At 37.1% G+C, this 26,556-nt stretch overlaps 1 protein-coding gene across 4 annotated transcripts; it reads right to left on the bottom strand.

Annotated features, from left to right (window-relative positions):
- Nucleotides 1–701: 701 nt before the first annotated feature.
- LOC139103503 (very low-density lipoprotein receptor) lies at nt 702–26,428 on the bottom strand. 4 transcript variants are annotated; one of them, XM_070658246.1, is made up of 14 exons: nt 26,288–26,426; nt 25,118–25,871; nt 21,556–21,681; nt 13,312–13,434; nt 10,698–10,817; nt 8,026–8,261; nt 7,660–7,861; nt 7,261–7,572; nt 6,836–7,136; nt 6,458–6,749; nt 5,789–6,269; nt 4,976–5,056; nt 4,077–4,348; nt 702–3,942 (listed from the first exon to the last, which is right to left on the bottom strand). In XM_070658246.1, the coding sequence occupies exons 2-14, from the start codon at nt 25,194–25,196 to the stop codon at nt 3,898–3,900; spliced, it is 2,670 nt and encodes an 889-aa protein (XP_070514347.1). In that variant the 5' UTR covers nt 25,197–25,871; nt 26,288–26,426; the 3' UTR covers nt 702–3,897. The 4 variants fall into 4 exon arrangements, with proteins under 4 accessions (XP_070514347.1, XP_070514346.1, XP_070514348.1 ...); XM_070658245.1 differs by lacking the exon at nt 10,698–10,817 and adding an exon at nt 9,855–9,977; XM_070658247.1 differs by lacking the exons at nt 4,976–5,056; nt 10,698–10,817 and adding an exon at nt 9,855–9,977 and having other exon boundaries at nt 26,288–26,428.
- Nucleotides 26,429–26,556: the final 128 nt, after the last annotated feature.

The following is a 26,556-nucleotide window of genomic DNA, read 5'->3' as shown; positions in this document are numbered from 1 at the left end:
ATACAAAATCGTTCGAAAAAGTATCAGAAAGTGTTAGGAGTATAGAAGGAGTAAGTTGGTAGACGGTGGCACGGCGAGAGCCCGGTTTGCCGCGAATTTTTTAGCAGCCATCATGAATTGGCGGGACCAAAACTCGCTTCTGATTGGTCCGTATAGACCAATGAAAAAATTTATGTTAAAAAATATAAATTTTTTTATTGGTCTATACGGACTAATCAAAAGCGAGTTTTGGTCCCGCCAATTCATGATGGCTGCTAAAAAATTCGCGGCAAAGCGGGCTCTCGCCGTGCCACCGTCTACCAACTTACTCCTTCTATACTCCTAACACTTTCTGATACTTTTTCGAACGATTCGACGTCGCAAAACCTGGAGATTGATGGTTATGTCACCATGTTTGTTTTCAATTTCTCGTCCACTTACTTGAGCTCATGACTTAATCACCGTTTCTCTGTAATTGTAAGTAATTGAGAATTAAATATTATTTATTTAACTTGTTAATGTATTTTTTTACAACACGTCAGATCTAAACCGGCACTCGTCGGTGATAAATTAATTAATACGTCTTTGAAAGTCACCGTTTTTTTTAAATTGTAATTGAGAATTTAATATTATTTATTCGATTGTTAATACAATTTTTAATAGCATTTTTATTACTGTATTTCACGTTTAATTAGTTAGGAAAATTTACAACTCGAGAAAGGTGTGGCTCACTATTTATATTTTCAAATAGGCTTATTTACAAATTTTACATTTCACAATTTTTCATAGGTATGATAATAACGTGGCATTACTGTAATTTAATTTGTATACTTTATTTATACAATTATTATAATAAATTATATATATTTATATATACTTTTTTAAAGTATATTTATGTACGCGCGAGTGTGGACTTTATATATGTATACAAAGTGATTTATCGAAATGTTCGCATCTAAAACAATTTTGTTTTCAAGAAATACTTGATATTAAAGTTGCAACAAATATATGGACATTATTTTATTTCTTTTAAATGCGGAGTAAACCTTATATAAACTTGTCTCATTATTCTTCTTCCAAATTATTAAAGTAAAAATTAAATTTGTTTTTCAAGTTATTTAAGCTTTATGTTCTGGTATATTAAAAAATAACAAAATTATTTTAGACACAAGCATTGGTTCACTTTGTACATGCATATAGAATAATTCTAAAATAAATTACCAAATCTTGTAGATATATGATTTAAATTGATGATTGAAATATACAATTAAATTTTATTCTCAAAATATTTAATTAAATACAACTTGATTTTTACATCTCATTTTTATATTTTACTGAATACATTTAATTTAAGAAATTAAAAATTTAAATTTTATTATGCTCTTTAATAAAACAAATTACAGTTTCATCTAATTTTTTATTTTATAAGAAATTTAATTCAAAAAAGCTTTTAACTTAGTAAAAAATTATTAACGTTTGAATATTTTTGCCAAAAAGAGAATCAATTTTAAACTAATCCAAAAATATATCTACGAAGTTTGATGATCTATTTTAGAATTCTATTGTACATATATGTACATATACATACGTTGCATTGAAATAATGTGACACAATTTTGGCGAATAAATTGGCTAGGACAAGTTATATCATTACGATTTGCACAGTTAATTGCAACTCTCATCTTATGCACACCACATACACGCTCTCCTATTTTTTTTCTTTTTTTTTCTTTTTTTTGATTAAAATTACCACCAAGCCTCTAATCTTAATTTTGGACTTTGCTTTCTTGCACTTGTAATTGCACCATGTTTCCGTTAACAGACAGCTGGTCGTAAATAGCAAAGATCGATAAAAGTGGCTTGGTACAATGTAGAAAGATATTCCATTAATCAATGTAGGAGTTAAATTGTCGAGTTATAAATACACGAAAAGTTTCTTAAAAGAAAATGTGAAATTATGTATAATTTTCGGCTTCTCTTTTTTTTTTTTTTTTTTTTTTCTCTTTTCGTATTTGGCACTAGTTTTGCAAGTATATATATGATTTTTATGTAAAGAATGAAAACTAGATACATTATTTAATATTTCTTGTACAATACAAAATTTCTTGGTCCCAGAGAAACAAGACCAGATAAAATGTATATAAATTATTGCTTTGTAAATTAACTTGTTTTAGCATGAGCATGAAATTGTTGGCACACTTTTTTTATGAGAACAATCTGCTATCTGTCAACCGCACATAGCTCTTTTCACCAATCTAATATTATATCATTTAATAATCTTATCTAATAAAATGCTTTTTTTCACATTTAATCATTTTTAATATTGTAATATTATAAATATGTATGTGTGTGGTACATATCTATATGTAAAACATTCAAAAAAAATAAATAAATATGAAGTAACAGTATTATAAAACAGTATTATAAAATAACTTTCTGAAATCGAACTTACATTTAAAATAAGAATATTACGTAAATTTGTATTACTTAATTTTTCATTATCTTTTTGTTATAGCACTTTTATATTAAAATTTCACTGCTCTTTGTATGTATAACTGTATACACACACACACATATATTAATATTCACACACGAAATCAAAGTTTTAAGCCTGACGCAATAATTCTATACAAATACATTGATTTCTTTAGTAGACAGAAGTACTTGACAACACTTCCTTTTTAACAAACGCACATTCACACTTACTGTCATTGAGCTTAAGTCGATAGAACAATGCTCTTTCCATTTTACTACATAAACAATAGTATAATGTTTGAAAATGGAGCGAATTTTTTTTCGCGTGATATGGACCGCCCATCAATATACAGATAGTTGCTGGAGAGTCCTGACACATGTTCATGGCATTGTACGTATTACGCAGACATAAAAGGAGAAATTTCTTCTGAGCATATACTTTTTTTTTCATTAATTCGCAGTTTTTAACTTTCTTTTTGCATTAAACATCGAGCAGATTATGTATAAATGTACTTTTATATCTAAATTACAGTAAAGTCTACGATACATAATAATAATAAAAACATGATTTTATATTTATACATATATATACACACATTGAATGTATGTGATTTTTATAAAAAGTGATTTCTCTTTGTTACGCAACAAAAGACAGAAAAATTATAACATTTTAAAACGAAAGAAAATAATAATTTATAGCCTCTTATTCTGCTTTAGTTAGATAATCGTCTGTTTCACAGCATTTAATTATTATAACTTTCATATTGTATTTTATCAGCACGAGTAATAATTTTTAAATAATTTTACATCAATACGCGCAATTTAAGTTTTTCGCGTTATTTACATGTGACTCCTGTAAGATATTACTCAAAAAAGTAATATCTTGTGTAAGTAGAAATTCTATTTAAAAAAAATGTTCACCGTATATCTTTAAATAAATAATTAAACAATAACAAGGTAATATACTTACATATACATAGCGCATTTATATAAACTAACACGCTACGTGCGCCAGGCCATGTTAAATTGATCTAAAATATACTATATTACAAATTATATATTACTTACCTAAATAAGGAAAATGTTAAGTAGGAATCTTAAGTTCTTATCGAACTATTTGGTTACATGAAGATAAGATCGCTTATTTGGCAACAGTTTCTGTAGATATTTCTCCCTTTACGTCTTAGAGCAAATCTAAATGTTGCGCATAATATATTATACATATATTTGAGTGACAAAGTGCTAAAGTTTTTGTAAAGAAATAGATACAAAAAAAATTAACATAATCACAGTTGGTTGGCAGGCTTGCGAGCGAGCGCAGGCATGATGCGTTCGGACAGGCTCTTTTAACGCAAATACCTTATCTTTCTTTACATGATTTTATCACTTGGTCAATATAGTACTTCGGTAGCCTGTTAAACCTTTCATATTGACAAACTGAGCCTTAAACGTAATCATTTGTTCCAGGACTTGTCAGTGGTTCTTGAGCCTGAAATAAGTAATATAAATTACATTGATTTTTCATTAAAAAATATTGTAAAATTTTATTTTATCCATCAAAAGTGTATTGTAATTTTGAGTCTTTTTTTATTTAATATAAAAATTTTTTATTATTATTTTTACCTCCTCTCCAACTGTAGCTGCAGGTAGAGGGAATCTGTTTTTCTCGAGACTAAATTGATCTTCTGTAGTCTTCCTATAGACGGGATTATCGAAGTTCATACTAGTGACATTACGATGAAGATAATGTCTGTAGCATAGTACTGCAACAAGTGCGAGTAATAACAATCCTAAAGACACCACACCTATTACGATGCCGGCAACTAAACCAGGATCTGTTGTTTCGTTTGGTAAATTACTCTTCCCGTCTGCATCTGCATCTGAGGATAGTGGATCTAAAAACATCATATTTAATATATAGCAATGTACTCGATGTAAAAAAATTCCCAAAAACGATAAAAATCTATTCTAACACATTCATAACCATGCCAGAGTTAATACCGATAATTAATAAAAACTTAATTTATTTCTGTAATTATATATGCAATAGTCGTAATTATACAAATAAATTAAATAATTTAAATCTAGGGAATATTAATTGTACTATCAAATTAATTATATATATTTAAAAAAGATACATGCATAGGATACATTAATAATATGTAAAATAATACTTAATATATCCAATGCCCAGTTTAACCAACGCGAATTAACCGATTAATTCGCGTTGGTGAAACCAAGCCTAAATATATTTCTACAATTTTATGTTTAATAATAAATAAAATAAATAATTAATTTTACCTAATTTAAATTTGTTAGATAAAAGACAAGTATTAATTTAATACATGTATACAGACGAGCTTTACTAATTATTATTGCGTATGTGTGTGTCATTCTTAATAAAATTATAAAACAATTTTTACATTGTATTAGTATTAGTTTTAGAGCTCAATATAATATGTACCCCAGAAAGATTTGCATGTATGTGTGTTAAAAAAAAAAAATTATCCAACCAAACTTACTGGTAGTTGTAATATTCAGAGGCTTAAGCCTCTGGAACGGCATCATCGGTACTTGCGTAGGCGGTGCTATAGTTGTAGTTACTGGAATATCCCAAATTCATGCAACACGAATGCAAATAAATGAAACAACATAAATAATGAGCTCATTTTATATTTTCAAGCAACTGTCAATTTTGTGCACTAAAAATATACACGGTTTTTTCAAAATTTTATCGTATTCCAAGCATTTAAAGCACATTCTCATCATATTATTTTATTAATAAATTATTTAGCAAAAAGTAATCATGCTAGATAATTTACGATTATGATGAATATTTATTATTGTGCAATAATTATTCAATAAGATATCAATGTTAATAATTATATATGCGTATATTTGCATATAAATAATTTATATATATATATATATATATATATATATATAAAAAAAAAAAAAAAAGAGTATTTTGTGTCTTTTTGTCATATTAAATGCACCAAGGACATGCAATGCTATCTAAAAAATTTATATAAATTTCATTCTCATGACGTACTATACTATAACAAAAAAATCTATGACATAATAAATTTACATAAATTGACAAACAATTTTCCGTAACGCTATTAACTAATTTGCTTTAATATAATTTAAAAGTCATTTATATGCTAAAAATACAATTATAGATATCTAAAATGTAATTATATTTAAAACAAAAATTGGGGCATTTCTATTTCTCATAAATTAGCTATAATAACGAAATAATTGAAAATTATATAATAGTTCAGAACTGGAAAGTTGTTCGTCAATCGTGATAATTTTTCTTATGACGGACTTACCGTTTTCCACGCACATCAATCCATCAGGTAATAACCGTAAGCCGTCTGGACAGGCGCACGACAATAGTGGTGATCTAGAGTTAATTTTAGGCGCGGGCAAACACAGATGGCTGCAATGTCCATTGACAGCCTGACATTGATTCATTCCGTCAGGCTGTCTGTAAGGATGATATACATGGACTACCATCGGATGTTGAAGCGTTCTGATCGATGTTACAGGTTCTACTTCCTTTCCAGTAAATTTGTTAGCTTTAAAGATCGTTTCCTTATCCCAGTCAGTCCAGTACACGTAATCTTCGAAAGTCGTTATACTGAAGGGATGCCTAAGACTTTCGGGAGAATACAAAATCGTTCGTCTACCAGTACCGTCATAATTACAAGAGCCAATAATGTTCAGTTTTGCATCTACCCAATATACTCTCTTGCCAATTAAGTCCAAAGTTAAGCCATTAGGCCACTTTACGTCACTATCAACAATTACCTGTAATAAACTCTAGTTAAAAATCAAGGCACATTGATTGGAAAAACACATTTAATCTAATTCATTAATATAACAACTCGTACTTAATTGCTTTTTAAAATTAATTTTCGAAAAACTTTAAATTTGATAAAATTACACATTCTGATAATATACTATTTTCAATTAATATCATAATTTTTATTTCCTACCGATCGATGAGTGCCATCCATGCCGGCTCGTTCGATACGAGCCTCGTCGCTCCAGTCTGTCCAAAACATCCAACCTTCCAATGGATTTAGTGCTATTGCTCTAGGTTCCTGAATGCGATCTCGTATCAAAGTCTTTCTCATATTTCCTTCAAAATTGGCCAATTCAATAGTATCTTTCCCGGAATCTGTCCAATAAATATGATTGTAAATCCAATCAACTGCGAGTCCATCTGATGTGGTAAAATCGTTTTCGATAACAACTGTGCGCTCATTTCCTTCGTCTATTGGAGCTCTAAACATGTCACACTCGATTAATATATTTCTCGATATGGAACTTAATAACAGAGGTTTCTTAGTTATAAAGCAATTACAACATACTTGTAAATTTTCTTTTCACTAATGTCACTCCAGAAAATCATTCCAGTGCGAAAAACGAAGTCCAAAGCCGTTGCCATTTTAGTATTGTTAACGATGGCGGTCATTTCTTGACGATCTAAAGCAACTTTTCGAATATCATGTCGACGAGCAAATAACAGACTTGCGTGGCCCTCCGCGGCTTTACAGCGTGTTAAATTCCGCGGATCTTTAAGATAACCGGAAGCGCAACTGCATTTAAAGCCGCCCTTTTCGTTTTGGCAAAACTGAGAGCAACTACCCGGTTCCAAGCATTCATTAATATCTGGAAAAGAAAATAATTTTGTTTCAGTGTAAAGCTAATCTAGCGTGCGATTCCAGTAAAAGACTAAAAACCTTAAAGAAATAATGCGTCAACGTTTAAAAATATACAAAAGCTTTATGCCTACCATCGCATGTGCGATTGTCGATGAGTCTATAGCCCTCGCGACAGTCGCATCGGTAACCAATAGGCAAATCGACACACCTCTGCGAGCATCCGCCGTTATTTTTTGCGCACTCGTTCACGCCGCAGAGCTCGGCACTCTCATCCTCCCAGCCGATGCAATCTGGTTTTTTGTTACAAACATTTTCCAAAGGAATACACGAGCCTTCGCTGCATTCGAACTGAATTCGCGGATCGCAGCTTACGATTTTGCTGGTGCAATTCTTTTCATCGCTTCCGTCAGCACATTCGTTTTTACCATTGCAATATAAATGACCTAAACAGAGGAAATCGTAAAAAATCCTGAGTATTATAGAACGAGCAGTTTACCACCAAAATATTATATCCTTAAACATTTTAGTACCTGAGATGCAAGAGCGTCGATCTTCGCATTGAAATTGATCGGGTCTACAAGTCACATTGTGACATCTCTGTGGAGATTCATCAGCACCGTTAGAACAGTCTTTCTCGCCGTCACATACCCAGGATTGATGAATGCAAGTAACATCATCGTCACAATCAAACTCTTTATCGCAGTGGCTTGTTTTCTTTCCATTTTGATCATCCTAAAGGAATTAACGCCAAAGAAACATGAGATCCACTTATCGTGCAATCCGATATTACGTAAAGCGTATTGCATTTCTTTCTCTCGAGTTTCTTTATTCTCAACAATCGCGCAGATCTTTTCAACCATTTGAAATATTTTGAAATCAGTACGAGGACGAAATACCTTGCATCCTATTTCGTCGGATCGGTCGGGACAATCGTAGTCCCCGTCGCATCTCCATCGTGATGTTATGCAATAATTCTCGGAACAGGCGAAATCAGAGTCAGGATGACACGTTATCGGCCGGCATCCTTTCTCGTCGCTATTGTCCCCGCAATCGTTGTCGTTGTCGCAGACCCATAGTTGCTGAATGCAATGCTTGTTGGCACAAGTAAATTCGTCAGAACGGCAAGTGTCGTCTGAAGCAAAAGATTTCTCATGTAAAAGAAGTTAAACGTTTTTATTAATTTGCAACAGAGATCCTTGCAAGCAATATTAACATATCAACAGGAGCATAACATCTAATTAATATAAAGCCAATATTTAGCTAAAAACACGAGGATTTACATTACGATTAAATTAGCATATAATAAACGATTTTAAAATAACGCAAATACCGCTCTAGACAAAAACATGATGATTAAATGTACTTATGTATATTTAAAAAATATGTTCTTTTTTTTCATGTTTTTGCTGTACTGCTACGCATTTTGTAATTGCCGTTTACGCTTTCAAAGAAACAAGTTCTATATAAAATTAAAATCAGTTCCCGGTAGTCAGTCATAGTTTCAAGCGGGTTAATTATCTCTTACTCCAGGAAGAGCAGTATCTGCGACATAACTTTATCTAACATTTAACAGAAAAAAAAGTTATATATTAAATTACATTTTCTAGTATTACAATCCGAAATTTTCCGATTAGAAGAAATAGAAAATAATAAGTAAAATAAGATACTTACAGATAACGCCAAAGATATACAAAGAAAATAAAAGATAATATTAATTATAAAACACAGCAATTGGATCGTGGGTAATATAAAATACATTTTTGACTCTATTATTTTTTTCTTTTTTTTTTTTTTTTTCATTTAGATGAACTCGCTTTCGCGCTGATGCAATTAAATAAAATTAAATAAACAAAAATAGAGAGGCAATAACGATGGTATCTCACGAATGCGTCGAGAATATAAAAGCGACCGTCGATATATGATTTTTAATGAATTTTTCATGTGAATTTCTACCCACCATCAATTCTTGTGAGTCTTATCGATAGCACCCGGCAAAGTAGCAAGGAAAGAAAACTCAACGGAATTCAGCTTAGTACAGAAACAAATTGTATAAATTTAATTAAAATTATAAATAACTCGTAATTCGTATTACTCGTTCATGAAACATAAAGGTGCGACGTAATGTGTGCAGTTTGTTTGTAAAATGTGTTCATTTAAAATGCAATTTGAAAAACATTTACGATCACTCCACTATCACCACTTTTAAATATTCTTCTTTGCAGATTCACAACGATTGTTACAAGCACTTTTACACAAGCTACCTTCACCAAAAACTAAATATTATTCAATCACCAGCTAAACTATTATAATTTTTTTCCAAACTATAAATAAAAATTACTTTAGACATGATATCTACGTTCGTCTAAGTCCATTTTACAAAGTGATTGAATATGTTATTGTACATATATTTACAATGTCTTCAAACATAGACTACATATATGCATCTCGAAAAACAGAATAGATATACAATTTAAAATTTGTACAAAAATCTTGGAGGTTTAGGACAATTTTTCCAAAAAGAAAAAGCTGCAAGCTAAGTTCAAGGTACACCAAGTATTTAAAAAGTTGCATGCAGAACAGTCGATACATATCAAAGGAGTCTTTGGCTATTTACTTTCGAGATGTACTGTGCGATATATGACAGAGAAATAAAGAGATACACGTATGTAAAAATAGAGAGAATAAAGTGTGCAAGCATGTGGAAAGGTAGCGTGCAGAAGCTTACTGCACTCAGCTTCGTCTGAACCGTCCGAACAGTCGGGGTTGTCGTCGCACATCCATGTTAATGCCACACACTCGCCATTTCCAGAATGACACGTGAATTGTTCCGGAGTACAGGTCTTGGTCCCTACAAGACAATTGCATTGTACCGGATTTGCACGCGGACATACGATGCGGGACACGGGCCCCGGCAAAATGGACCCTTGCGATCGACATTCGGCCACGATGGGTTTTAAAAGATAGGCTGTATCCTCGTATCGATTTCGTTGATAAATTCGAAAAACATGCACATAAAACCTTGAAAGATAACGTCCACTAAATAATTAAAGAACCTGACTTCCCATTCCTACTAACGAAAAAACTCAGACCTGTTAAAATACCCTCCACAAGCCAACTTGGTTGTATCGATTGCATTATTTCGCAAATGAACAAATTAGTTATTAATACACCGTTAATTTATTATTTTATTTCTTGAAACTTACGTCATCTATTACTTAAATTACTAAAAATTATTTAAAAGAAAAATAGCGAGCAAATTTGATTTATTAGTTATGCAGATGAATGTGAAGAACGTAACTTCATGCCCCATTAAAATTACACCGATAATTACTGGATTTCACCGATGTCTCCAAATTATTTTATGCCGAATTATTCCTTTCCATACATGCAATTGACGAACCGAGAAATGTTTCTCAAGCAATAAGAACGTATCGAGGGTACGAGGATCTAATCTGAGATTTTGCAATTTGTGCTTCGTCATTTGTTCTGTAGCTTTCTGGCTGATCTCATCTCTCCTTGGCTGCTTTCCGGTGACACCGACGCTAAAACGCTTATCTGCACGACTTACTCTGACAGTTCTTTTCGTCCAGACCATTGGGGCAATCTGTCTGATGATCACAGAGCCATGTCTTTGGAATGCACTCGCCCGGACTGCATTCAAACTCTCTTTCGCTGCATGGTATCGTTCCTTTTTTTTTTTTTTTTTGCAATTGAATATTTGTAATTAATCATCTTTTTAAAATATAACTTTGCGAAATAATACCTCTATAGCGCATTTCAATTTAGTGACATTGGTAATAATTTTGCAAGCAAACATTTTTGACAGATGCCTAAAAGTCGACTATAAAATAGATCAAAAAAAAATTTTTTTTTTCAAGTTTTTAGGAAACATCGTTTGTATGACAAATGAACAAAAAAATCAACGTTAAAATATTGAACGTCAAAAGTAAAGTATGGACGTTTCTATACTATCATGTATAATAATGCCTGATTATGCAGGCGAACGAAACAATCATCAACCTTTAACATATATTAGCATGCTGTTGCTATCAGCTAAATAAAAAAAAAAAAATAAAAAAAACATATTGCGATTACGTTTCATTGAACATTTTAACGTTAAAGTAATTTCTCATTTTATGTCGTAATTAAGTTGCGCGAGTGTTATAATATAAAAAATGTTTTTTTTTTTTGCATTTTTCTTTGTCGAATTTTGAATAAAAAAGCATTTAAAAAATCCAGCGTTAATCGGATCTTTTAATTCTCGACGTTATATATTTCTGTAACTTGAGATTAAAATTCTGTCAAAGACCGAATGCCATTTAATATTATCCGAAGAATGAAGTTATATGCCTGGAATGTTTGTTAATTAACGTAAAGTATGAAATTTACGCGAGATAAAATAATTCCGTAGTCTGTTTACTAAATAAGTAGAAAATAATGAAAATTACTCGACGTATATACGGCAACGGGAGAACGGAATAATAATTAGTTAGTTCCTCAGATTATAGTACCCTCGTATTTGCAACTGAAATTGCACTGCGTATCGGCAATAAAGCTCGATCGCATTTCCCTACTTTATAATTTAAGAGGATTTTTAATGATCTGCAGTGCAATTTACATCATAATTGAAATGATTAAATGCACGCATAATTATATCGGTCAAAGGGCTTTGCGTCAGCGTGCACTAATTAATATTAAACGCGCATTCCACTATGTAATTATGATTATCGCTGCGACCTTCGGGGATCGATGGGATACGATTAAACTAATCGATTAGCATCAATACTGCCCTTCTGCCTTGCGGCGCACATACCGAGGGTGAAGATATGCAAATACAACGATCACTTGGATTATCAGGCGGTTCAAGAGTTTAATTAAAAAAAATAAATAAATAAGTACATAAAAAAAAAATATATATATATATATATAAAAAAGTACGTTTTAACATCCGCGCGGGATTTCATCAGACAACACAACTATACGTCGACGTTACAATCTAAAATCAAGTACCCTCGAAATAGGAAATAATCACGTTAGCGAGGGACTGACACCTTGTATGTCAGTACGCTTCACCTGCGTGAAAAACCGGTCTCCAAAGTTGCACTTTCACATACCGAGAACTTTTACAACCGGGATGCACTATATTCGATTAAATATTCGGTAAATTATTTGACGCGACAATAACGTGGTTCGTAAAAAAAAAGTAGTCGACTTTTAGGTTTTATTGGCGCTGAAAAAGATATATATCTCCGGAACAGAAATAAAATTGAGTGGCGCACATATTTTTTCTATTACGAAATATGTTAATATCTCTTCGTCGTCCGCTTTTTACAAAGAGGTTCGTGCGCTAGAAAAATGTATGAAACATTTTTACAAAAAGGGTAACAAATAGAATCAGCATTACGTAGAGACAAAAAAGAAATTAAAAATTTTACAGTTTTGCGTATGCAAAAGTGTACAAAGCGTCGTCTTTCTCTCACTTGCTCCCTCAAAGCGGCAAATGCTAATAGATATACTTTATTGGTAACGGAGAGATATTAATTTCGCGTTTACCTTACCTCGGCAAATATTTAATCTGCGATTCAGTTGCCCGTTAAATATACCAGTAATTAGCCTTTATTTAATTAAATTTAATTAATATTAAAAATTTTCTCTTAATCTATTACAAAACTAATTAAAACTTTCCGCGCGCAAGACATCCGCCGCCGCGGATTTTGGCAGACTTTAATTTTCCAAAATAATAAAACATATACAATCTCGAACTTCTACAACTATATTACGTCTATACAGACTCGCAAGTTCCCTGATTAACTTTTCCCGACATATTAATTTCTCAAGCATGTAAGAAACGTTGAAATTAAAATTTTTATTCTTACATTGATTTAAAAAGCAAATTTACATTTTACGGTGAGTCTCTTATTGAACTTTGTACAGCCTTACGACTTACGTTGATACCTAACGATTCAATTAAATCAGTAAGATTAGCTATTAAAAAAATTAACAAGATAAAATTACGGTAATTCAAATATTACGTTTGGCTTTTCTTTCAGTATCTCTCTCCCTTCGTTCAAATCTTTGCTAACGTTTTACCGCTGATTCGTATACTCTCTCCGGTAGTCACCAGCAAAGATATATACAATATTTATATGTCCCCGCATGCATTACAAGAAATTGCAACTTACTGCAAACATTTGGATCCTCGTCCGAGCCGTCCGGGCAATCTCGGTCGCCGTCGCAATGCCACCTATTGGGTATGCATCTGCCGTTACTGCACTTGAACTCCGAGTCCTTGCATTCCTGGGTGTCTGAAATATTCGTATGGGAATGAGCGACGGCACCGAGCAGAGGGAAAATCGCGCACGCGAGCAGCAGCAGCAGGGCACACGTGCACCGGGAAACGCTTGAGCATCCGCTGCCGAGCTGCATCGTCGCGAGGAGGAGACCAACTCCTGGCCTGCCGTTGAAACCCGCGGCTTAAACTGCCTCGCGCGAAAACAGTCCGGCGCACTATGTACAATTTTCTACGACGCACTGGAGGAAACCTCAGCGTTTACAGATTAATCATCTTTTTTTTTGCGCAATCATTAGAGTTCCGCCAGGCGATTGAACGAGATTCCCGCCCGCGCGGCGGCCGTCCCGAGTCTATCGAGTCTCTCGCCGCTGATGAAATCTCATCGACGTATGTCATCCGATAAATACGCAAGTCAACGCGGGTTTTTTTATTTTTTTTTTTCCTTTTTAATTTCGCTCGCGATACTTTCGGATTATCGGAACATTCGCGGAGGAGAGGAGAGAACTCCTTGGTTAATTGGACGCCGAGTATTTCGCAGCTTCAACTTTCACGCGAGGACGACGAAAGCAGAGGAACGCGATGCACCTGACGCACTCACAGTGGTCGCGGATTCTGTACGGCCGCAGCCCGGCAAAGGGGCTCCTATATATGGACCTTGATACACGCACACACGCGATCGTTCGAAGGAGAGAAGTAGATTGAAGCCCTACCGCCGAGCCTCGCCGCGAATCCAGTGCGTTTCTCGCATTTTTATTTTTTTACCCCCTTTTTTTCTTTTCTTTTCCTTTTTTTTTTATGCCGCTGATCGTCGGCGCTTGTTCAAACTTCAACCGATCTATATCTTTGCAGAATATAATTTATGAAATAATTGGCTAGAATCCTTTCGAATTAATTGAGAATGTTCTTCGCCGGCAATCTGATTAATCGCCGTCGATTTAAATCTATTTCTAGTTTTTAATTTTGAATACGAATAAACGCGGAGTGTCAAATATCTCGGTAATTAATATGCAATAAAACGTTGCGAGGACATCAGATTTGAGAGCTCCCGTCTTTTACGCTACGGAAGTGGCGTCGATAAATCTGTTCCAATTTAGTTACGTGCTAAGTCTACAGAGGAATTAGCATCAGAGAAGAAATATAGTTTCCATATGTCAATATACAAGATGCTAAAGATGTAGCACCTTTCATCTTTCATTTATGAATACCGTAACCGACTTGGGTGCTTTATCACAAGATTCCGAACGTAGTCACCCAGGAAATTTATAGGCAAATAAATAAAAAGAAATTTCTATCTAAATAAGTAATGCGCGGTATATGCGTGCGGTCGCGAGCAACGAATAACTTAACTTTTTATATCATAAATTTTAAACATTTTATAACACATTGCCTTTTACAATAAAGTATTTTTATTCATATGAAGCTTATGGTAATTCCAGCGGTGGAGACTAATTTGTACACAGTTGACACGTGTCGCGACGAAATAAAAATCAAATTGCCTGCACATTTAAAATGAAATATATGCAGCGCTGACATTTAAGTCGGTTTAGCATTGTATAAATGGGGAAACACGACAATTTCGAGCACTAGTTGCGAAGCTGGAAATTTATTTTTGCATCTCAAAATTCGTGGAAAAAAAAAATATATATTTGCGTACAGCGCTTTTATTTACCGTTTTCCGTTAGTTCTGCTTTAATAAAATAATTAAAAAATTATGTCTGTAACATTTACTAACATGTTTTAATATAAAAAAAAATGTATAACGTTAATTTGTGCTTATTTCTTTTATTAAACACTGTTTCTTTTTTTACGCATTACTGATGCAATAATAATAAAAATTATTATTTCTTTGTAAATATAAATCGTAAAACGTGAAATAACGAATTTATCACACGGTTCGAGCGATACTTAAAGTATTATGCGCGCATTACGACAAAAATCTGTATAAAAAGTCTACGAAGAAGACCTGTGCGCCTCTTTCAAATAATTTTTTCAAGTATCCTTCGTAAATTTATACGAAGCTGTCGATGTAAAAACGTGCACGTGATTTCCAACTAAATCCCCTCTCACTTCTTTTGCCGTTAATACGCATTGTCAAAGAATTAGTTAAATCCCGTGTGTAAACGTATAAAAAAAGTCGAAAACCAATGCACATGAAATGCAAAGTACCGTCAAAAACTTGAAGCGCAATATTCGCATGAATGATAAAACGACAGGAATACGAAAGAAAGCAACGATAATGTAATCAGATATAGACACAAAAATGCTACAAGTGACGCAATGGAAGATAGTACGGAAATCTCGAAGCTATCGGCGTAATAATTCAATAAAAGCGTAATAATTAATTAAACGTAAAATTCTGCCGTGCCTGCACGAGGAATATTTTATATATATATATTTTATTTAATAAATGATATAGTGTCTCGGTAATTAACACGATATAGTAATCACCGAATAAATCAATGTTCTCTCCTTTAAATATATATATATATATATATATATATATATATATATATATATATTTTTTTTTTTTAATATTTTATTACGCTTTTATTTTATACGCAGTACGCGTAAAAGAAAATTTAATTCAATTATCATTAATTTCACAAGAAATATATTTTATCAAACAAGCTCTCTCTAAGGATGACAAAATCGTTTTATTATTTTTTTTTTTTTTTACCTGACAACTAAACGCTGTCTAAGAGCTCGACCAGGATATATTCGTCGGCCGAAACGCGATTCCGAGATATTTGCATCTAAAGTTTTCGGCGTAGAATAAATGATAGATTGTCGTCGTTCTGAATAATCAATATGCACTAAAATCAAATGCAATATTCAATACCGATTTATAGAATATGCAATCGGTGTATATATACGTGCAACGCAGGTCTCGAATTCGTTAGCCTTTTCCTTCTTTTTTCTTTTTTTTCCCTTTTTTTTCAGCGCCATACCACGCGCGAACGGTCACGTACGCGAAACGTACGTGGTCTTCGTTGATTTAAAAATTCAACGACGATGCTGTGCAACTTCGCAGAACAATGTACTTAAAAAAAATGTCGATGCGAAGCGACGAATTGAGGAAAGTGCAGGTAAATTTTGCGAGCGTACCGCGCGTATATGCGAGCGCTATAAAATCCGAAAAGCATTCGTACGTTTCGCTACGTGCGGTCTGTTAAAAAGAGGAACGCGTACGAGATACGATCGCGACCAGTTTTGTGGCTAAATAAAATTTCCGTTCAGTACCGCGGTTCTGATTAAGAGCAATCGTCTCTCTCTCGTCATTCCCTTTTCGCGCGTTTGACTTCCTGTCCCGGCACTAGATTACCGAGCTCCTATCAACGATATATGTATATCTCGGTCATGTGCTCCGGCAATATTGCGAAGGCATCGATCGATCCATTTCCAAGTATTCCCATTCTTAATGCATCAATCTAATATAGTACTTCTTTTGAAAATATCCTTGTAAATAAAAGAATTATTTGCACTTAAAAGCTGCTAAAATTGCCAAGAGTCCCCGAGCTGTTCGATACCGTCGGTTCAATACGATCCGATGAATGGAAGAAACTTTTATTCAAGCGTAATGAAAGATATTTAATTTTAATACTATTAGAAGTAATTTAAAATCCCGAAGCGATTTGTCGTTTGCAAATTATTATTTATTTATTTAATTTTTTTTTCTCTTCTCGTAGAATCATCGCCCCGTCGTTTGTATTAGCACTTAGAGAGGACGCTATATATACTTTCCAGCGGCAAGAAGCTACGGGCGGATTAATTGAAACTACGTGTCGCGAGACTGCCCAATGTATTCATGCAAACTAATTTATTGGATTTCGTGCTGCGCACACAGTACGGCGTTTAAATTTAATATAACGGCGGAGAGAAGTCTGGCGCTTTGCAGCAGCAGCTAGTATTTTCCGATCGATTACGCGACCGAGTGATGAAAAAGTCTCATTCGATACTCCTTTCGTCTTGTGCAAAAAGGTAAAAAGAACTTTAGCGGCGTTTGTGTAATCCGTCCAGTACCGAACGCGAGTCCGGTAATATATAAAACTTTTTTGGCTTTGATACAAAGTTAACGGTCGCGGGGAGAGAGGGAGAGGAATATATTTGTCAGCGACGCTCAATAAAAATGGATTCGCTTGACACGAAATGACCAATGACTGTCGCGAGATTTCGTTGACGGCTGCATCGGTGACGCAGACCAACCGATTGGTTTCAATTGAGTTAGAAATTGTTAAGTACCAATTGATGTCTAAATGCGAAAGCATAGCACAAGTTCGGAGACGGAGCCTCGCAAGCAGCGAATATGTCGCTTTTAAATTTTTATAAACCCCTTTTCCTTTCCTCACAAGTCACATAAACCCAACGCGAGTCACATGATTTTTACAAGCAGTCCCTGCTTTTAATGTTCGAATAATTTCGATGAAAGAAAAAAATCTCAAACATTTCGTCTGTCATTCAAGAAGAAAAAAAAAAAAAAGAAAAAAATCCGCGCTCTACAAAATCTTCAGGAAGCAAAGAAATTCACGCAGCCGCCACTTCGGCCGCGAAATCGACACTCGAGCAAATCGTGCTATGCACACCATGTGACTGGCTTTCACCATAATTACATGGTGCAGTCACCAGCCGAATCGGTTCTCATCGTCTCGCCGACTGATGCAACCAGCGTGGACTTTACGTTACAAAATGCATCGACTCTTAGCAGGAAGCAGGTAGACGGGGGAAGAATCTTGTCTGCCGGCGGCGAAAGAGCTCAAAGAGAAGCACAGGACGAAATAAGGGGAAAAAAATATAAAAAAGAACGGGGGAATAAACTACGTCGCCTGATGCAACCTCGCCTGAACCTTGCGGCCGCGTTGGAACGGTGGCATTGCACCGCGCTTCAAGTCACGGTGATTAAGACTGATTGATGGTATTGACAAATCTACGATCTACGTGTCACGCTTAATTGCATCGGTACGTGTTTCGCAGAATTGTCTTTCGCCGAGACTATTTGAAATGAACGAAAATCCTCCCGAATGAAAAACGCGGCCGGTACGTCTGGAATAATTTAAACCTTCTGCCAGCTAGCCCAGGCATTAGGTATGGAAAATTTATAGCCTCGCACAGTTTCTCTCTATCGAAATTCGCGATCAAATTAAGAATCTTATCTACGATTCTAATTGAAGATGATATTCTGATCGTTCGAGGAAATGACGAATTTTTAAGGATCGAGGCTGGTCGCCAGATGTCGAAACATGGTTCGGACAGGCGAGGAAAAATCGACAAAGCTAAGTGGGATTCGAATCGAAATAACAGTCGGCATGCAAGAAGCTGACTAAGGGGAAAAAAAAAGAAAAAGAGAGAGAGAGAAAAAGGAAAAAAAAAAAAAAAAAACACTGAAATAGCGATACGGTAAAATCTACGTATAAAGTGCAAACCCTGCAAACGTTCTGGAAAACGACAAAGGGCGATGCTGGTTTGGTTCGTTTGGCAGTCTCCTTCGTTTTTATTGCCCTTTTTCGCTCGTTAGATCGCACTCTTTTTTCCCCCCGCAGTCTTCCCTTTCTTTTGCCTTTTCTATCTTATTATTTCACGTCGCTGCGCTATCATGCCGCAGTTTGTCTATTTAGTTGCTTATTTAGCCCCCTTGTATATTTGCGTTCTCACAGCCAGTGGAACCAATGTAGGTACACGGGAGCAAGAGAATTTTCTACGTAAAATTAAATGTTCAACAAAAGTACAATTACATTACATTGCGGTGAGCACAGGGTGAAAAGTATACAATGGAACTAGTTTAAGAAATATAATTGAAGAAAAGAAAATGGCCACGTGATACAATATTTTATGATTAAATACAAGCTGGATAGCAAATACATTTGCAAAATTCTTTAAAAGTAACGAAAAAAATTTTTATGTTTCTCAATAATTAGTTTCTTCGTTTTAAGATATTAGTGCAATAATTATATTTTTAAAATCTTTACGCGAACACTGCTAAATGTACTTTTATTTAACATTTCTCTTTCATTCAAGATCAATCGAATTAAGTTTTAAAAATAGCTCGGCGATGCAATGGAAAAAAAATTGAGTTCAACGCGAGAGCGTGGCAGTTGTCGCAATTTTGTTCTCTAACGCGAAACAGCAGATCAGATCATTTTATCTGATGCAAGAAGTTGGTGTCTTATTCGCGCCGATTCTAGCGTTTAATTGGAGAAGCCATAGACACCGGCAAGGACAGCGAGTTTTTTTTTTTTTAATGTCCCAGCCAGTATTTTTGCAGAATTACGAGTCACGATTGTAAACGCATATTTATAAAATTACAGCGATTAGAATTCTATGCTTGCTTCTTTTTTTTTTCCTTCTTTTGTTTGTTACAAGGCGCCAGGCTTAGAGCGCTAAAAAATCAAGAGATTACTGCGTCGTGAGCTTCAGATTTTCTTGTTTATACGTTTCATTATGTATAAAATATGCAAACATTCATGACGCAAACTCGATGTTGATCATCGCCATAATTATATCGCGGTGGAACACATTCCTCCAGCAATTTCGCCAGAACGTAGAGACGAACTATGTACGGTGCTCGAGAACAATTAAATATCACGATGCCGGTTTAAAGTCTAATATCTATAACGGGAAGCTGTGGAAAAGTCCTGCAAATTGCCTGGGACGTCGCCAAAGCTCGAGGTTCAATGCTATTATCGAGGAAACAAATCTACACTTGTGAGATTTTCAGCAATTTCTAATCGAGAGATTCGCAATGCCGGTAAACTGCCAACGATGAATTGAATATTTGCTTACATCGAGGAATAAATGAATGGGGCAATAAAGTGCAAGTGATTCCTCCAACGAATCACGATTCGTTGTTCGCGGATCGCCGATGCTTGTGTGCAGGAAAAAAAAACCCGCGGTAATAGCGCGAATGTGACATCGTACGACGCATCTGCGTCTAAAGATAAATCAAGTGCAACGCGCTAATTCGATTATCCCGCTCGTATAATATTTGAAGGAGTCTTGACTTTTGGACGGGGTTTGCGCAACTTCCGTCTCGTAGCGCATAAACAATCGATATAGCGAAGGGGGCAATCGTTTCGAAATCAAGCGGAAATGCAAATAAAAGTAATAATTCAAGTTTCGATTGGAAACTCTTACAATTTATCATTCGCGCGAGGTGTCGCGGTGAGCTATCGTGTTCGGGCGAATGTTGGCGCAAAACGACGCGTCGTATCATAATTATTAAGCGTGATTATGTGTGTCGATTGGGACGCGAATCCGTTTGGCGCGCGGTGCTTCATAAACAAATTCTCGAGTACGATCGATCGAACGGCGGTGGGTCCAGGCTCTCCACGGCTTTAAATCGCAGCCGCGAAAATTAGTTGCGCGCACTGCTGAGACATCCATTCGGGATCAATAAAACGGTGGAAGAACGCGCGGGCAAACACAATTTATTTGCCAATGGATTGTTATTTAATTAACCAACACGCGCGCGCTATGAATCGTACACACTCGCGTGTTGCTCGCACACGCTTTCGCAAAAAAAAAAAAAAAAAACTTTTGAAACAACTTATCGCATTTCATTCTAATATCGCCAGCGCAATTACGTTATTATTCTCGCCAATATGCCGTAACACGAAATAACGTGATTCATAAATATTTCATCGCTTTCGAAGCGAGGAACGTTCAATAAAATCCGTGCTTGCTGGTTATTGGAAATATAAAATTTCTTTTTTTTTTTTCTTCTTTTTTTTCCGTCAAAAACACAACGATTTACCATTCTATGCCGTTTTCCGCGTCTCGAGGTATTCAAATTCTCTTTACATTTCTATGAAATATTTCAATAAAATTCTCCAATCCCGCGGTGTTCATTTGGAACGGACGCACGTGACGACGAAAGGAGTAATTGCGGAAAATGCGCTAAACGCGAGGAAATGAGAAAACTCGCACATTTTCATGGAGGGCAGTGACAAATATTCGATCGTTTACACAACGCTAATATTTGTTATGTAAAATTATGTTTGCGCTTTGATACGTACGTGGATTTTGACGCGTCAAAGAGATGCACAAATTTGCGCGCGATACGGAGGCCGCGTCGACGTTATTATCATCGTATTATGAAAAAATTAAATCGGCGTATTTTTGCATAATTCTGCGCGTGACTTACTTTTGCATTCCTCCGGGCTTTCATCGGAATTGTCGGTACAATCGTCCGTTTTGTCGCAGACCCACGAGATCGGTATGCACCTGCCATTGGCACATTGGAACTGCCTCAAAGGACAAGCTAGTTTACCTGAGAAAAAACGAAAAAAACGCACTGAGAAAAAACTCAACAAGCAATTAAAAACAAGCTTTAACGAGCAGTAAAGGAAACCAAAAAGTGAGAAACATAAATTAAATCATTTTAAAAATAAATAGATCGATCGATCACAGTTTTTCAGATTAAAAATTATCATACCCGATCGCCTCGCTTGCCACTTAAATTACTTGCCGGCTACTTTTTTTTTTTTTAATTTTTTATACGCAAATAAAGTCTTTGCGAAATCTTTGCCTGTAACCAAACGAATTGAGATAACGCCAAGATTTGAAGTGATGGTTATAATTAGAGCGACTCGTCGTTAGAAGACGACTAGCGGATGCGACACGTGCGCCGTTTCGACGCTAACGCAGCAATAATAAAATCAAACGTAATCTCTCGAAACCCATTTGCGCATCAACTGATAGACAAGGTTACTTCGCAATTCTCATCGGCGACAACGAAGTTAGACGCCCACCTTCTACCTACTGCGCTCATTGAGCAAATGCATAAATAGCAGTTTTACTTTTGTGCAGTATCATCATTAAATTATTCATGTAACGACGTGCACCATTGTCCCGCAAAAGTTTCGCTCGCGAATTTTAGAATCAAATTACAGAGACAGGTTTTAAAATAAATCAAAAATTATTACAGCGATTAGCTTTTTTTAAGCGCTGAATAAAAAGCATATTACCGTATAACTTTTCGTCTAAATAAAGTAATAAAATACCGTTCAATTTGCATTTACATCTTTAAATACCCAAGACTGTTACGCAACAATGCGTTACGACGCTCGCGCACGTTCTAGTGCTAGCGAATCGTCGTTACGTCATCTCATTGAAGAAATATTTACTTAATCGTCGCACGATGCGTGTTTCGGTAAAGAATATCGGTTTCATTCACGTAAGACTACCGCTGTACCGAAATGCGACGCGAACGAGGTGCCGCAACGTGGTGACCCGTGCCAAACAAGCAGGGCGATTTGGTATCGCGGTTTTTGCGAACTCACATCCGTAAAGCACCGCATCGATCTGCGAGACACCTTGACAATTCCCGTGCGGGAATCGCCGACGCGGATTTATCACGTGGGACTTGGCGCCCGTCTGTTTCCGGTGCCGCGCGCGTTTCGCGCTACCTCACGAATTCCTCGGTGGAATTATCGGGTGATGTTAATAGGCCAATGGAAATTGGGATGCACGTGAACGCGCGGCTGGATCCGTGTACACGTTTGCGAGAGCGTGTTTGCGCGCGGTCAGGCTCGATCAAATAAACGTTCGCGATCAAACCCCTCGGTTGAAGCCTTTATGCCGATGGTTCGCGTGGCGCCTGGATATCTGCCGGAAGAATCATTACGTTAATTGCGCCTTGCATATCTGTAACTAGCCGCATTCGCGACACGCGCCGAAAACATATCGACATTAGTGAAATCCGTCGAGGAATTCCGCGGGATAACGTAAACGAGGGAAACGGCACACGCTTACGTTCGATACGAATTTTCTTCCTCGAAACAATGCCCTATCTCCACGTTCGGAACACCAATAAAGATTAAGCGGCGAATTGACAGCCTTAATCAGAAGAAGTCGAGAGACAAATTTACTTTATCGAACTCGGCAGCGACTTTTATTTCTCGCGATACAGGGTCTAATTAATTTCTTTTTTTTTATTAATTTTTTTTTCTTATTTCTGTCCGTAAATCGGTACGATGAAGACCTGGATAGTAATCCCGTTAAAAGAATTAAGAATATTATTCATAAATTAAGTATTTAATTAGAACATTTTTATTTTTATTCGAGAAAAATAGTGACCTCTTTATTTGAATTATTCAAGTATTTGCGATGTAAAAGAGAATTAAAGCGTATGTGAATATGTTAAAGAAAGAATTCTCTTCTTTTTCCTTATAAAAAAAAAAATTAGATTCTAAATTTTAATTTAACTTTTACTTGTGTAATTTCTATAATAGATATATGTCACGTGTGCTTAACAAGTGCACTACTTTTATTCCGTCAAAAATATCAAAATTCCGAACAATTGGCATTGATTAGAAAATTTTAAGTTCTCGACATACAAAAATAAGGATATAAAAATGTAAGAAATAAAACCTAGAACGTTTTTTAACTTTTAAAGAAATACATTAGTTAAGCGTCTACTAGCTACTTATTAATTATCATAATTATCATTTATTATCAAGGGTTCATTATATTACGCAATTATTATCTTTAATGCGGAAATAAAACTAAAAGCGGCCGAGCTTCCCTCAATTTTCTCTCAACGAGTGATATACACATGTCCACGAGTTAGTTCTGTGTACATATCTTGCTTCAGTGAAACGGAAACGTGTACAGCTCAATGGAAAGAGGAGCGAATGTGCGCGATCATTGGCAAAACAGAGTGACGTGCCCCTATCGGGCTTATGTAATATGCGACTTCGCGTCAGCTGAATCGAACGTCTTAGCTGCGGCTTTTTCGGGGGCTCGTCTCTGCGGTCCGGAGAGATGCTGCGAGCAATCGGTCGTGATACGAACGAGAACACGTGAAGATCTCGACACGCCTCGCTCGCACGATTATACGCGACCCAGCTACTCCGAAACGTTCTCGATCGAACTTCAAACGACGTTAATTCGACGTTAATCAATCTGAGGTCCAAATTTAACGTGGCCTGTCCCTAACGTTCCTAGTTCGCGAGAATTTAAGTACAATATTTGACGCGAATTGAAAAAAAAACAAAAATCTTGCTTAATTTAACGAGACCGCCGTTCGGATCTTCGACGCGCTCACAAAAACCAAGAAATTTCGGAGACGAACTCGAGATGAGAGAGACGGCCGCCATGAAGTCCCACCTCGCGTCCTCGCCGGCGTGTTTTTGGAGAGGACCCGTCTTCTCTTTCGAAACCGTACGCGATGTCACAAGGCCGTTAATCTCCGACGCATGTCGTACGCTAACGCCGCACGACGCCAAGCGATGACGTTGACAGTCAATAACGGCGTGTATTGTCGTATGGACGCGATCGTAAATAAATCGATTGTCTCCTCCCGATATTCAGCGGCGGTCAGTAACACGGGATAAACTATCCGCCCTCAAGAGGGAAAGAGCGGAACGTTAAAATCCGCGGGTCCCTCATCGACGCGCCTTTCGGAGAGGCGGAGGCGGGAGGGAGAGGAAGAGCAGTGGACGCAAAGTCATAAGTGAAAAATTCGTTAACATGTCGGAACGATTGTTACAGACGGCTGCCGGAAACGTACGCGGGGCAACCCGCGAGTTTTCCGAGGACCACGATGCAGCTGGGTGTATACGGAGCCAGGCACTTCGGGACCAGCTCTCTCTCTCTCTCTCTCTCCTCCCCCTCGCGCTGCTCCTCTTTCGCTTGCCGTCGCTCCGCGCACGAAAATGTGCTTCGTGTGCGCGCGACTGAAAGAAATGCGGAATCGTACTTACTTTCGGTCGAGAAGGCGTCCACGGCTGCCAGCACGGCCAGCGCGATGAGCAGCAGCACGCCACGGGATTCTCGCCCCATAACAACCCTCTTTCTTCTCACGGCCGTGTCCTTCGTGCCTCCGTTCCGTCACTGTGTCACGGCGAACCACCACCACCACCAGCACCACCACCACCCCAGCAGCGGCAGCGAGCACCACCACCGTTGCCAACCTCTCGCGGCGCTTCCTGCCGCGACAGTTTCTTCTCCCCGCCTCCGACTCGCCGCCCTCGTAGGGTCTCACCCTCTGTCTCTCTCCTTCTCGCTCCTTCTCGCCACGAATATCGATCAACAACAACAACAATAACAGTGCGCACTGCTGTCGTAGCGGCGATCACTGGCGGGGCCTCCTCGCAAGACCACGCGGTCCAGCCGCCGGCATCCGTCGACTGGATTCGTAAGACCTCGTTAACTTTCCGTCCTTCTTCATCCGCGAAACCTTTACCGTTTCACGCTCGTACTTCTCGGTGAATCGCTTTTAGATTTGCGGCGAGGAAAAAAAATTACACTCCGCGAAGTGGCGAGAGCGACCGGCCCGCCCCGTTGTGCGGCCACCTCTGTGAGCGTTCCGCGAGGTGTATCTCCGTCCTTCTCCCTCGCTTTTCCTGGTCCGCTGCGTCGACCCGGCAGTGGCGGATTGCCGCGTTCGCGGCGTCAGCGCCCTCCGATTTCGGGCCTCGGGGCGAATCTCCAACGGGAACGTTCGGTCTCTCGCATCTGCAAAATGTTCAGCCGTAAGCAGCGATTCACGAAAGTTCTCGGAGCGTACAACGTCGAAACGATTTTAGCGCGACGCGCGAGAAAGAGACTGGCATCGTAGCGTTTTTGGTCACTCACGGGCGGCCGTACGATCGCTATCGCAAATCATTACGGCGAATCATCGTTACGATTCCGCATTCTCTCCGGAGTCACGTCGACTTTCGCGTCCCGACGATCTTAGAAGATCCAAACCGATCGTTTCGCGTTTAATAAAATTTCGAACATATCGAGAAAGACTCAATAACAGACGTGAGAATCTCGCGTGCGTATCGTAACCTTTATTATCGCCTGTAATTAAATGAAATAATGCTCGACGGACCTCTTTCTCGCTCCCTCGCACTTTCTCTCTCACTTCCGTAATTATATGTGTTTACCAGCGACGGGAAACCTGGATATCAGTTCAAATTCCGTGTCCTTTAATCCGCCACTGCGATTCAGCCGGTTTCTCTCGCTCTCTGTCGCTTCTGTTTGCCACGCTCGATCGCCCAGCGAGTAACGCCGTTTTCCGTCTTTCTTTCTCTCACGCGCGCTCTCCCGGGCGAGACTAGACACCGGCCAGCAAACTCTGACGCACCGATATCGCGCCACCTGCGCGCGCAGGTTTTACTCCTCTCGTTTCGATGCTCGCGCGCGCTCGCACTCA

The sequence above is a fragment of the Cardiocondyla obscurior genome, linkage group LG06, assembly GCF_019399895.1.
Source record: "Cardiocondyla obscurior isolate alpha-2009 linkage group LG06, Cobs3.1, whole genome shotgun sequence".
Lineage (NCBI taxonomy): Eukaryota > Metazoa > Arthropoda > Insecta > Hymenoptera > Formicidae > Cardiocondyla > Cardiocondyla obscurior.
This window is presented reverse-complemented; position numbering and strand designations above follow the sequence as displayed.